This window comes from Rhinolophus sinicus, chromosome 6 (assembly GCF_057876585.1).
Source record: "Rhinolophus sinicus isolate RSI-liver-muscle chromosome 6, RSI-T2T, whole genome shotgun sequence".
NCBI classification, from domain to species: Eukaryota; Metazoa; Chordata; class Mammalia; order Chiroptera; family Rhinolophidae; genus Rhinolophus; species Rhinolophus sinicus.
This window is the reverse complement of record NC_142506.1, coordinates 61,841,717-61,856,433: the sequence shown is the minus strand read 5'-3', so window position 1 is coordinate 61,856,433 and position 14,717 is coordinate 61,841,717. Positions and strand designations below refer to the sequence as shown.

Genomic DNA, 14,717 nt, shown 5'->3' with positions numbered 1-14,717 from the left:
AAATTGGCAATGCTTACCCAAAATGATCTCCCCTATTTATTTTATAGCTATGTCTAGCTTTAGGGCAATATGATAAATGTAAATCTATTTTCTTCCAAAGAGATTAAATTAGAATGTAGTCATTCTAATTAAAATGGTGTTCTTTGTCTCACAAAAAGATGCACTGAAGGACATTTAAATAAAGAAACTTTCATGCTTTCAGCATTTGTTCAGAGCTCACTAAAAACACAGAAGCGAAACTGGACAGAAACGGATATCAAAGCCTAAATGTTAGGGGGTGTGTCCAGTGAAGATTAGCTCAATAGTGTCAAAGCTTTGATTTACACACATATTTATAGCAACTTATTAAATGAGATTGCCATGGCTCAGATCATATTTTTGATTTTTATCATCACTGCTTATAATGTTAGATTAACTGACAAAAATGTGCACCTTGATGTGATGTCACGGATCGTGGGTGTTAGTATATCACTTGGAGTATCTTCCACAGTGGTGAATTGGGTTCCATTGCTTTTCCCACAGGCGTATGTTGTGCAGACTTCGACCTGCAAACAGTAGTTTAGAAAAGCATAAATCCAACTATTTTCAAGACCCAGATTGCCAATGACTGAATGTCACCCACCCCCACTTCATATGAATCTCTTAATAGCCTCTTGGGTTTCATTAAATATTAATTTTCGATGTTAATTGACTCCAGTGGGACAAGCTCAGAATAGAGTGCAGAAATGGGCTCAGGACAATTGATTTGGTGATGAAAATAGTGATGTGTAGTCTCTGGTTCCAACCATTCAGACAGACATATTAAACTATTTGGAGCACAGTTAAGGAATGGAAGATGCCTAGGTGACAGTTTGCAAGCGCAATAATTACCGCTGTATACCACTCTCTAGGTCTATAACCAGGCAGTGTAATAATGCTATCTTCTGCAAGTCTTGACACTTTCCAGCAAATGGCCTAAATGCTAATGTCTAATGGAAGAAAAATGAGGCCTCGAGAAGCCTTCCAATATGGCTGAGTTATTTTATATCCATTTGTTCCAGCTGCAATGGTATTTTTACCTTAATCGCAGCAGAAAATTACCATTCACCCCTTAAATCTACCACTTCATCTGAGTAAAAACTGAGGAGGGTAGAATAATGATAGATTAGAAGCCGGGTTCATCAAACATTAGTAAGACAAAAAAGAACACATTGAATAAGAGGGAGGCGAGAGTAATGAAGGTACAAACGACTGCTAGAGGAACATCCACAAAGCGATATCCTTCTGCTCTCAGTTAAAGCATAAACCAAACTGGAACTGTACTATTTTCCAACGCTAACTGAATTTCAGCATCTAATATAAACAGAGGGTGAAGTTAGGTACTGATGAAACTTAAACACCAATAGAGCTTTTAAGCTAAGGACTTCGCTGAATTTCCACTTTTCATTTGAGGAAAGACAAAAGTGATCTCCCCTGTTTTTGGTGGCCGTGCCATCTTATTCTTAGGGCAGTTTGCACCTAAATGGGAGTGGAGGCATGTGTGTCTAATGCTGTATAAGTTGTGTTATCTATCTATGTCAAATAGAATTCTGAGGTCATATTTAATAGATATTTAAACAGTATCAAGGTTCTCCACTCCAAGTATGTCCAATTAAATCTCGAGTAACTTAAAGGCAGATGAACTTACAATATATTGGCTGGTAATAGAATTAATGACAATAAAACTTCATACACATTAGAAAATACCTGACTCGATGCATAGTGAGATAACTTGAAATAAACTCAACTGAATTTATTGTGTAAAGATTATGTACCAAATATTACAATGGGTACTTGCACCAACACTTTCACTGAGTCCTCACAATTCCATTTTCATAAGTTTCAAAACTGGGGGTCAGAGAAATAAGGGAATACGATCAAGCTGCAAAGATGTGAGGTATCTGATTTGAGCTTTACTGTAGCTTATTTCCTTATCACCTAAACATGAAGCATAACTTTAAGTTCTAAACTACTTAGGTGTATTCAAGTGATTCTCCAGAAAGTTTTTATCTTGACTTTGGAGAAATGTGTCAATATTTTTCTCATTCTTACTAATGTAATATCCCACCTCCATCTTTGTGGCATATTTCTGGTGCTACGGCGACAGTGGATGGCATATGAATGAAACACAAATATAAAGGTTTACATTGACAAGAAAGATGAAATTGAATCAAACATTGAAATTATCATTCTCTTTAAAAAGGGATATATAAATGGATACATTCAAAAAAGTACATATTTTGGTGCATCTACATGTGTGCTTTAAAATCAATGGCTGTTTTACAAGGGGGGTTAGCATAAATTTAATTCTAAAGTAGTAGGTATAAAAATTAAGTGCATGTTTTAAATGGAGCTAAACCATCTTTGACATCATAAATGAAAATTATTAAAATTTGATATTCAAATTTCCTGTGATGCAACAACTATTTCAAGTCTATGTGCCGGTGCTATGAAGAGCTTCACAAGAATATAGTTACCAATGATAAGAGTATCTTCATCACTAATAAGAAAATTTAAGTACTTGATGCTAATTTCGCCTTTTGTCTCCTCACCTGGTTCCATGTCCCAAATCTGATCAAAATGCACCCTCCTCAAGCCACTACTGACTCAAACGAGTAGCTAGGAGAAAAGCCTTTCACAGTAGAATATGCCTGAAATACTTAAATGTCAGCTCCTGCACAGCACTCAGTGGTCTGAGCTCCAGGTTGTTCCACAATTCCTGATAAAGCACACAAATCAGCTGTCTTTTGAGGGCTCTGTTTGTCCACCGGTGCCCCAAAGAGGACAATACAGCAAATCCTCCTTCCTATGCTAACCTGTTCATACAGCTATGTTTTTAATTATTTGAATGTACTGTTCGTTTTGTTTGTTTGTTCGTTGTCTAATTCAACCTACGACGTATATGCATGCGTGGACTAAGGACCATGGACATAAACATTAGTCCACATCTTCCATGCCAAGGTAACTCGAGCGGGTTAATGAAAATCATGGAGTGTAATGAAAAATAATCAATGTACCTGTCTTCTTCGATCATCACACATCTTTTTATCCTGTTTTCTTAAGAAGCCAGGCCTGCTAGTGGAAGAGGCTAACACACTGGTTACAGTCAGGTGATTACACATTTTCACCATCACATTTGGGGAAAGAAGGTGATAAGAAAATGAAAAAGGTAGCATTTAGTGAACAGACCCAGGAAAAAGTTTCTGTGGTCAAATAAAATCTCTATGCGTAATATCTTCTGAAAACTATTTATAGAGCTCTCATCAATTTTAGAAGTAGCGTAGTTTATTTTAAAATGTACTACATTGCAACATTTCTCTTTAAACTCTGAGCTTCTGAAACACTCTGTTTGTATCAATAATTTCCACATGTGGCCTTGCTAACTTTCATAGCCTAGCACTCTAACTCGATTTCCACTTCCTTCAGGATAAGTTCCTTGTTTTATATGCCTTATGTGGTATTCTCTGTATTTTTTCTCCTTTTAAGGTTAGTTGAGCTTGAAGAGGTCTGTAAGTTGGGCCTCGAAAGCCAACGCATTCTCTGAAATTGCACGCTCGCTTGTCTCGTGTAAGTACGTACATATTTTCCTAGGGCAGGTTGCACTGACTTCCTCAGGGTCTCTGAGAAGCCCAAGAGGCAAATGTTTAAATACAACTGCTCTCGTATAGGTGATGGCCATCGAGCAAGTGATGAATGATGAACAGATATATTTCTTTTCTCCTTAGATAAAAATCTTTTACTATGTCTTTGTCTGCCATATATCCGTTTATGTTTTCTCATTGCATTCAGAATCACAGAATACTGGAGGTGGACAGAACGCTTTAGGTCACCTAGTCCATTGCCTTTACAGAAGAGATCAATGACACTGAGTAGGTTAATAACTTCCCTACAGTTATTAAATTATTAGCAAATAGCAGAAGCAGGAATAGAAAGAATGTCTCTATAGTCATAGGCTGATTCTTACCAGTAAAAAAGCAGGAAAAAGACAAACTATTTGGCAAGACTTACTGCAAATGCATGATTTGCTTCATTTTGCCAGGGAGAATATTACCATCACCCTCGTCACCATCGTTTTCCATATTACCATTATCTTCTCTCCAGAGACTCCCATGTTTGCCCACAGCACACAGATTTCATTGTGATCAATTTCACTCTTTGTCTCTCCCTTCCCCACCAAATAAATAATCTGTAACCAATATGGAAGGTACCCACGTAGAGATATAACCTGACATGTTTTACTGAACATACTCATAAACTTAACTATAAAAAAACAATGTTCTAACCTGTATGTCATAGATAGTAAAGGGAGATAGGTCTCGGAGAATGAAAGACCCAGGCACATTCATTCCAGTCTTGTAGAGCTTCTTATTTACATAGACAGAATATTCACTGACAACACCATTTGGGTTTGAAGGCGATGTCCAGATGACATGTACAGCTGTACTGTTGATGATGACAACCTCTGGAGGAAGCATGCCCCGAGGCTCTAGAATTAAAGAAAGAAACTGAATAAACTCCAGCTGTCTCTGAAAAAGCACTTATTAAACTAAATGCAGATTAGTATTTCGGTTTCGCGAAGGGTCCGTTGCTTATCTGCTTTCCTCTGATGAAGTTATCACAGGCTGTAGTCCTCTGCAAATTGGCTTATTATACTCTCAGTTAGAAACCATAAGAATTGGTGGTAAAATGCTTTGTACCACCAGCATAGTGCTACTCTTCAATCCTATGTGAGCAGTGGGATATGATGATAAATTATTCACCCATCTGCACCACTAACACGTATCTATTATTTGTCTCTTTTCTCATCCTTTCACTCTGTATCTCTCAGGGGGAGAAAAAAAAAAGGAAAGAAAATTTGCTCCTTAAGCAAAAAATAAAACTCAAATACATCGAGGCTGGTGGAACGTGAAAAATCATCTGATGTTACTAGCTTGTAACTCAAGCAATATGAAGCAATAATGCAATATTGTCATTATGTAAATGATTTTGAATGTTGATTACCATAGGTAATGATGAAATCTACCATTAGAAAAAAAATCTCGCTTGGCGTTAAATTACACAATTATTCAAGCATGTCAGAAATAACTATGCAAAGCCCTATTTTTATCTTAAGAACCCATATTAACTAGCTGAAAAATTGTCCTTGTGATCCATTCTATTTTATAAACAAAAGGTGTCGACCTTTGCCACCACAAAGGGAAATGGGTGCCACACTTAAAGTGCTCTGCTAACGACCTGTAACAGTTTCTTGGGAGGTAATGATATTATAATGTTTATAATGAGACTTTATAAAGCCAAAAAGATTAGAAAGACCATTCCGAACTCATTTCAGATTCACAAGTTGCTTCCTCCCCCTTGCTAACTGGCTTAGAAATGAGTCACAGGCAATTTTTCTCAGTGGCTGAACTTCCACCTACCATTTCTGGTGACTCAGGGAAGGCCCTCGCTGGGCTTGGCTGTCGTTTTGAAAAGCATACTGCTTCTGAGAGCAAATCTTTAAAAAAAAAAAATGTTTCTAAATGTCACCATTTATTGATGTGAACTCAGCTCCAAACTAAGCAGACACTGCAAAGAACAGGAACAAACTGGGCTAATATCCCATTATTAGAGGCTTGTGCTGCTGTCTCAATGGGACCACTTATTGATCTGCCACTTGATGACAGCAAGCACTTAAGCATTTTAGCCCTGACCCCCCTCCCTCCAACACCGGAAATTTTATAATGGAGGGATGACTGATCTCAACCTCAGCAAGACTCGATCAATCCCGTTCGCATCTCTGAAGCTGAGCATCCCGTGGACTCACCCCCATCGCACGTGGTCGCGTGCTGTACTTCACTGTCGATGCTCTGGACTCCATTGAAGACAGAGATGAAAATCTGATACTCCGTGCTTGGATTTAAGTGGCCAATGACATGAGAGTTTACATTTGGGGGGATTTTGAGAGATGCATTCGAGGTAGCGGAACTCCAGAACAGCATATAATACTCAACATCACCTTGTAGGTCTTGAAAAGCTGTTAACAATAAACGCAGAACAACGTAAATGTGACTGATCTCAAGAGGCTTCAGGGGGTAAAAAGACGGAGAATAAAGTCTATCATTAGCTACTCCAAGAGTGGGAAGAAAGGAAAGCTTGTGGAACCTTTATGGTGGTGCTGGTTTTTATTTCGTTAAAGTTGATTGTTTTTCCCCATCCCATAATGAATTGCATAGTCTTACCTTTATAGGATAAGGTAAAATGAACTTATAAATTCCCTTTAAATATTTCAGCTATGCTACTTGGAATTATTCAACTAATGTTGAAAAGTTTGATATAATAATAGTGAGAGGAAAGTAAGAGTAAAATTAAAATATGCAACGCATGGAACAATGGTGCATAAGTAACATAATCCTCAAGAGACTACCTACACTACTACCAATAAGGGTTTTTCTGACACAGATCCTAAAACTTGAGAGGCTTTTTAACCGGCTAACAAAATCTGCTAAATGATACCTAGAAGCATGTGTAGCCAGATATCCTGTTATGTACACTCTCGATGAGGCAGTGATACAGCGAGTTCTCCTTAAGGATTCACTCGGTGGGATGCTAGCATAATATCTGAATTTTTATCAGGGCTCTCATTCTTTTCTCCTAGTCCCGTCATTGTGTCTCTGTGATGTAGATAAGCTGTTAAAGAATGCCGGAATCAATCAATCACTGTCTCACAAGTATAACTCATCAATTCCTCAACCTTCAGCCTTGCAAAGGCTAGTCTACTATTTTCTTTTTCCTCTTCCACCCAGTTTCGCCATTCTTGCCCTAAGTTCTGCATTTCATTAACTTCCTACAGTGAAGCTTTAAATAGAAGTTGTAAGGCAGCCATCTTTTCTTAGGTGGGAAGTAGCACACTACCGTTCTTCCATGAAGAGTATTTGCAATGATCTTATGCAAGAACTATTACTTCGGTTTGTGTTAGGGTTGGGGTCGTAGACCACGGGTTGAGAAGCCTCCTGATTTTGTATGTAAAGGTATATGTCAAGACAGTCAGCAGCATTAATCAAGGACTGGGAGGAAAAGGTGGCATTTCTTTTGATGGTTACTGAAGTGCAGTGCCCTCTATTATGTGAGATCCTGGCATATGACCATGTAAAGGAAATCTCTCTGGGTACTATATGACATTCATTAGTTGCTATTTATTTATTTTCTTAATTAAAGTTTATTGGGGAGACAATTTTTAGTAACGTTACATAGGTTTCTTGTGTATAATGATGCAACACATCATCTATACATCACACTGTGTGTTCACCACCCAGAGTCAGTTCTCCTTCCATCGTCATATATTACTCTCATCTACCATCCCCCTCTCCTCCTGTACCCTCTGGTAACCCTAAACTATTGTCTGTGTCTATGAGTTTTTGCTTCATTTGTTTGTTTTGTTCCTTTGGTGTTTTCAGTTTTATATGCCACATATCAGTGAAATCATATGGTTCTCAACTTTTTCCATCTGACTTATTTTGCTTAGCATAATAATCTCAAGTTCCATCCATGTTGTCACAAATGGCACTATTTCATCTTTTCTTATGGCAGAATCATATTCCATTGTGTATGTATACCACATCTTTTTTTATCCAAGCATCCATCAACATTTCTCCAAAGAGAACATACAAATGGCCAACAGACCTAGGAAAAAACAATCAACATCACTAATCATCAGAGGAATGCAAATTAAAACTACAATGAGATATCACCTCACCCCGGTTAGAATGGCTATCATCAACAAGACACATAATAACAAGTGTTGGAGAGGCTGTGGAGAAAAAAAAAACCTTTTATACACTGTTAGTGGGAATGCAGATTGGTACAGCTGCTACAGAAGGCAGTGTGGAGGTTCCTCAAAAAATTAAGAATAGAATTAACAAGTGACCCAGCAATCCCTCTCCTGGATATCTACCTAAAAAATATGAAAACATTTATCCGTAAGATATATGTGGTCCGATGTTCACTGCAGCTTTATTTACAGTGGACGAGTCATGACTTTCTTTTCAGAACCACTTTTTCATTAAGATCTCGGGGGTCTTGAATAACAACTAAATTCTGTTTTGTTGTTGTTGTTTTTTGTTTGTTTCCTGAGCACACTACTGCTTTGACCTCATCTCTAGTCAGCAGAGTTGAAAGAGTTTATAGTAAGAGATCTTCAGCAATTAATTTGGAAAACTAGGGGGATTGAGATGTTTCCTTCCACTGATATCACAAAATGTAAGCACCTTCAGTAATGAGGTCGTTATTATGTACTTGCAGTAACTGGCTATTCATGTCCATCAGTATTTTCCCAAATGTACAGCAAAACCTCTGGTGCTATGAGAGTGAAAGTTCCTTCTGTCATCAGAACTAATTTCTACTGGCTTACAGTATAGTAACACTCAGTCTGTGGCAGCCCAGATATAACAGACAGCGTACTAGATTTAAAGTTCACATTGCAGCGTCACTTAAAGGAGCAGTCTAGTTAGAAATTCAAGCCCTAAAGATATAACATTAATGAAATGCTTTCAAACTCCACTTACAAGCATATGTGGATTTTACCTGATATCTCTCTCTTCTATCAAGTTCCAAGTAATGCACTTATATATGTACACTGAAAGTATTGGAACTAGCACCATAAGTTTAAGATGAGCAAAGATCGTCTGTCAACATCTGGATGAAATTCCACTAACTGCCCATTCTTAGTCACGTACCATAGCTCAACCCCTCTGAAACAGAACAGAATCTATTGTTCCAAAGAAGTTAGGTGATTCAGGCCCTTGGGTTACATCTTACTCCTTAACAGAGAGGACCAGAAACAGGAAGCAGATCTGGGCAACAAGTGCCAAACTGTCCTGCCTCTCACTAGTATCGGCTTCAACATTTCTTCATTGAACCATTACGGTGCAGAGTCCAAAACCGGAAAAAAAACCTTGCAGAAATACATTACATCTTCATATCCCTAGTCATCTTATGAGTAGTGCATGCATGGGAGGATACTATTTCATTGTTCAAACAAGGATTTTAAACTTCAGTGGGTTCTACCTAAGTCAGTAAACCATCTAAGAAATAGAAGATACACCCTCAGTTCAACAGGCCCGCACAGAATTAAAGGCCACTGACCTTGAGTTTACCTCTGAGAGAGGAATGCTGTTAGAGCTGAAATAGCTGGTATGAAGAGCTAAGTAAATCTGACCCTCCCCTGTTTGGGTAAAAGCTGGGCCTAAATGTACAGTTGAACCTTGAACAATACAAACTTAAACTTCACGGGTCCACTTATATGCAGATTTTTTCAATAAATATATTATTGTCCCTCTATGTCCCAGATTCCATATCTGTGGATTCAACTACCCTGGATGGAAAACAGTATTTTCGATCCAAGGTCGGGAACCCATATTTGGGAATACACGATGGATGAGGGGGGCCGACTATACGCATTGTTCTACGTAATTTTATATGAGGGATTTGAGTAGCCTCAAATTTTGATATCCACTGGTGATCCTGAACCAATCCCCTCCACATACCAAGGGACAAACATAGTGAAGTTTTGGGGTGGTCAAAAGTTACATGCAGATTTTTAACTGTGTAGGGGTTGGTGCCCCTAACCTTTGCATTGTTCAAGGGTCAACTGTATTTTTCTTTTTTGAAACAGGAAAACGTGAAGGAAACATAGTCTACAACCTTTGGACGCAGAATTGTTTTTGTATTTATCTTCCATAAGAAAGAGACAGAAGTTGTAAAAAGCATTTGCATGGTGTTCTTAAGAATAACCAAAGGGACATGCCTGTATGAAAAAGAAGCCTCCATCAAAGAAGTGCCTGCAATCATGAAAAGACAGACGTGAAGGTGGAGATATTAAGTGATCTCGCTTAAATAAAAAAGAAAGCAAGGAAGCATAAAAAGCAATGACAGAATTAAAATCTACATTGAACGCACAAAAGAACAGAGTTAGAAATGCACAATAGGAAATAATAAAGAGGAAAATGACTAAGAAGAGATTAATAAAAGTTAAAATTATAGATGTTAAGAAAATAAAAACAATAAAAAGCTGATTAAAAAAATGAATGGAATAAATAATCATGAATAGAAAATACCCCATAAAACCCTACCCAATAGGAAGGATTATGTCTATAAATTAAATAGATTAATGCAGTTTGGCCACAATAATGACAACATATCAAAACACAGACATATCATGGAATATTATGACATTTCAAAAGTAAACTAAAAATTAAAAGATCATCTATAAAGGAGAAAAATACAAGCACATTTCTGACTTCTCATCTGGAACGTCAAATATTAAGAGGACAATGGAGCAATTTCCGCAAGTTTTGAGGCAAAATATTTTGGTACAAAAATTTAATATACATCCAAGGCATTATTTATGTGTAAATGCAACAAAAAGACTTGAATGGGTAAAAAAAATAAGAAAATGAGCAAAGACAACAGAAATACTTTCTTATTTAGGCAAAAATTAAGAGAATACATAACTAATTTATTTACTTTTTTTAACTTCAATGATAAAAATGTACCAATAATTGTTGTCCAGAAGACTAAAAGATGAAGAAAGATCTAGAACTCAAGATTGGAGAAGGTTAAGAATTGATGACAAACCTCGAAACTATTTAGGGAAAGTAATCAAGTAAAATTAATTATACACTATTTTTTAAACTAAACATTGAAAATAGTGGGTGAGAAGGGCAAAAACAGTAACAACACACCAAATTCTTTATCATACATAAAAAAAGAAAGCCATGGAAAAATAGAAAAAGACATTTCTAACCACTAGTGGCATTAATGGGATAAAAAGCAATTCAACTTTAAAAACCACCACAGAAGATAAACGTCATGGCAAAGGTTCCTAGTATTCACCAACACCCATGTTTTTATCTTGTCAAACTGCTGCTACGTTTTTGGGGCCCCTTATATCTAGGTGATGTCATATGACCAGTTTGTGCCAGTTTGGGAGTAAGGTATTATAGAGCAGCAATTGACCATCTCTAATTGTTTGTAATTTCCCCAGGTAGAGAAGGATCCAGGGAATAGTGGATCCATAGATGAAAGAAGCTGAAGTCCTTCAGTGACCCATGAGAGTTTAGAAAAGAACACAGAAGAGTTAATAGATCAGATTTGGGGGTTTGGTGTCTGTGTGAATCCCATTAAAGAAGATAGAACACATAGCAATAATCAAGGGATGGAGGGTTTCAAAGTTGTTTTACTTAAGTCTTCTTGAGTTTGAAGTGTTTTGTAGCTACCCAGAAATTAAAGTGTGAACAGCTGAGTTAGAGTTATATATTCTGATGTCATGGCGTGAGGCTGTCCTATGAGATTATGTTAAATATGTGTATGTCGGGAAACATTTTCTCAGATATTCTGCTTCTATTATATGTGACCCATATTTTACAGACTGCATAATATTTGAGTAGGTATTGTTCTAACTGTAGCACATCAGTCAGCCTGAGTGACTTGAAGAAGAATATAGCCTCTGGCACAATCTTTGCTATTAAATGCCGTTTTTGGTGGTGATTTCCATAGACTGGTCAGAAATGTGGTCTGAGCTGTAGCAAATTCTTAAATCTAGAATAGGCTCCTCTCTTTTACAATGAATTTCCAAGTAATTTAAAACAGTTGTTAGAGGGTATAGTTGAAAGTCTTCTTGCAACAGCAACTGGATTATGCTCCTCGCAGGCTATTGGATTATTTTTAGAGATTATAATCAATATTGATTGCATCCTCTAGATCTTTAACATCTAGATCAGGGGTCAGCAGACTGTAGTCTGTGAACAAAATCTGGCCTGCAGGCCAAATCTGGCCTGCCACCTGTTTTTATATAACCTGCAAGCTAAGAATGGTTCTTACATTATTAAAAGGTTGGGGAAAAAAAAGCAGAAGCATAGTATTTTGTGACATGTGAAAATGATACGAAAAGCAAATCTCAGTGTCGATATGAATTTTTACTGGATCACAGCCATGCTTGTTTAAGCGTCCTCTACTGCCGTTTCCGTGTTATAATGGTGACGCAGAGTAGCTGCTATAAAGACTGTATACAGCCTGCAAAAGCTCAAGTATTTACTAGGTGGCCCTTTACAAAAAAGTGTGTGACCCTGATCTCAAGAAATCACAATAAACCATTCCATTCAATAGGTGTCCTAATTGGTTTGTCTAGGATTGCATTCTTCAGATATCTGTCATTAGCAGCCTCATTGGGAGGTAATTTTATTCAAATGTAAAAACCCAGAAGGATTCTATTAAGGTTATTTGATGATAGACGTATCTATCTTGCTCAGAGATCCTCACATTAGAGTCTAATTTTCAAAGTTCTATAGTGCAGGGCTCTGTGCCATCCGCTCAGTGCTTCTTGGAAACTTTTGAACATATAGAAAACACTTCTTGAGAAAACCCTCCCTCTGCCTGAAGGTAAAACTGCTTATACGACAACGTGGGAAGATTTTCTCAGGCAATGATCCAAGCCGGGCTCCCTATTTTCCCAACAAGACATCTCATGTATTCTTTCTGATTTAAGCATCAAATACAAATTACTGTATTTTTGGACTTCCCCACCCCACCACCCAATTACTTTCATCTTGCATTGTGTCCCAGCGCCTATAAATAGCCTTCCAGAGAAGACTGTATTTAAAGGAAATTGTATACGAGATGTGTTAATTATTCATCATGCTATATTTGGTAATGAACACAGGATAGATCATTTCTGCTCTTTAAGTGAATTGATATGGACACACAGGGACTGAGTTAGTAAACTAAGCTGCTGTCACCGAGAAGCCCCCAAATAAAGTGACTTAAAGGAAAGATGTTAATTTGCCTCTCCCATGATAGTTCCAAAGTCTATGAATTCAACTGTGTTCCCTGTGGCCACTCAAGAACCTAGATTCTTTCTCTTACGTGGCTTTGGGTATCTAGGGTGCCGTCCATGCCTACAGAGTTGAAACTGAGAACATTGCCATCCCCACATTCCGGGGAAATATGAAGTGAGAACAGACAGGTACATGCCCGATGTCATATGGCTGTGACCCGCAAAGACACACATCATTTCCTTTCACATTCTATTGGTACAGGCACAGTCACGTGGCCACGACTAACTGCAAGGGAGGCGGGTAAATGTAGTCGCTAGACTGGTCAACATGGTGGTGGGGGGCGGGGGGATGGCATCACCACTAGAAGGAATAGGGGAGAGTAGTACCATGCAATAGTCAGGTAATTATACAGCGACGCATACTCCTTAACTATCTTCAACTCACTGTAGAAAGGCTTTTACCAGAATGCCTTATAAAAGCATGTTCTTAACTTTTATGAGAAACGCTTTCCCAATTTTTTTCATGTTTTATAAAACTGCTCTTGAAAGCACTGTGCACATTTTAGACACAGAGTAATACTTTATACCAACAATAAATGATTACTAAGTGCTAAACAGGCATTATTTCATGTAATCCTTATTATAACATTTTAAGGCAGTTATTATTATTCTTCCCATAACTTGGATCGGGAAACTAGGATTTAGTGAAGCCAAATGGCTTGTTTGAGGTCCTAGTGCTAGAAAGTACTGGAACTGGGATTCAAAGTTAAGTCTCTCTGATCCCAAAGCCTATTATTTACGTCATCCATTCATATCACTTCATAGAGTTACGTCATTTCTTGGGTTAGGAGAATCTGAAACAATGAGAATAGATGGAATCACCAACAGGAGAGTTGGAGTGTGAAAGAATACTGAGGAAAGAACTTGGAGAAGTCTTTATTTAGGTGATGAGGAGAAGGAGTAGCTGGTGAGAAAGGAGGGAGTGTTTCGGTCAGGAGGGGTCATTTATAGTGTCCACTATCACAGAGAAACAGAGGGTGGCACTGAGAAGAGACCGTTGCATGGGGTCATTAAGTGATGATAACTTCAAGAGGCCCATGACAATAGCGTATGAGGTCAGACGACAGCAGGTGCACAAGTGAACAGGAGGGGGAAAGGCCAACACAGTCGATTTGCTGTGATAACTGGAGTGATGGGAAGGGGACCAGAGGAATCAGGTGAGCCAGCCATGATGAGTGCTTTCCTGAACAGGTGAGACGTGGAATTATTTCTATAAATTGCCACATGAACGGGATACATTCCGACAAAGTCAGACATTCTTCTCGCTACAAAATCTGGTGGTTTCTGATTAAGACATTGAACTGAGGCAGATGCTTTCTGTGTGGGCTTAAGTTTGCTCTTTTAATAGTGATGCCTTCATACTTCATTCATTTTCAAGAGAACTTGCTGAGACATTATAATGGCAGGAGTTATGCCATTAATCTCAGTATTTCCAATGCACAGGGGAAAAAAATGTTGTAAGTAAATGTGTATGGAAGGAAAAGGAAAGGGAAGGGAAGGGAAGGGAAGGGAAGGGAAGGGAAGGGAAGGGAAGGGAAGGGAAGGGAAGGGAAGGGAAGGGAAGGGAAGGGAAGGGAAGGGAAGGGAAGGGAAGGGAAGGGAAGGGAAGGGAAGGAAAGGAAAGGAAAGGAAAAGGAAGGAGAAAGATAGAAGAGAAAAAGGAGGGACGATGGCAGAAAAAGGAAGGAGAGAGTCAGACCAAGAAGATTATATGAGAGGGGATGTGAGCTGAGCTCCCGTCAGATGATAAGGGGACAACATTTCCATGACTTTCATTTCCTCTTTGTCAATACTTTCCTCTCACTCCCTCCAGTGTCTTCCTGCTCTTTTC

The 14,717-nt window shown here is 38.2% G+C and overlaps 1 protein-coding gene across 1 annotated transcript in view; it reads right to left on the bottom strand.

Annotated features, from left to right (window-relative positions):
* The window catches only part of USH2A (usherin), a 580,537-nt gene that overhangs the window by 173,001 nt on the left and 392,819 nt on the right, over positions 1-14,717 (bottom strand). Inside the window, exons 45-47 of the mRNA XM_088799150.1 lie at positions 5,822-6,031; positions 4,302-4,504; positions 433-545 (exon numbers count right to left, since the gene is read on the bottom strand). Coding sequence (XP_088655276.1) covers positions 433-545; positions 4,302-4,504; positions 5,822-6,031 — 526 coding nt within the window. The remainder of the gene's footprint in view (positions 1-432; positions 546-4,301; positions 4,505-5,821; positions 6,032-14,717) is intronic.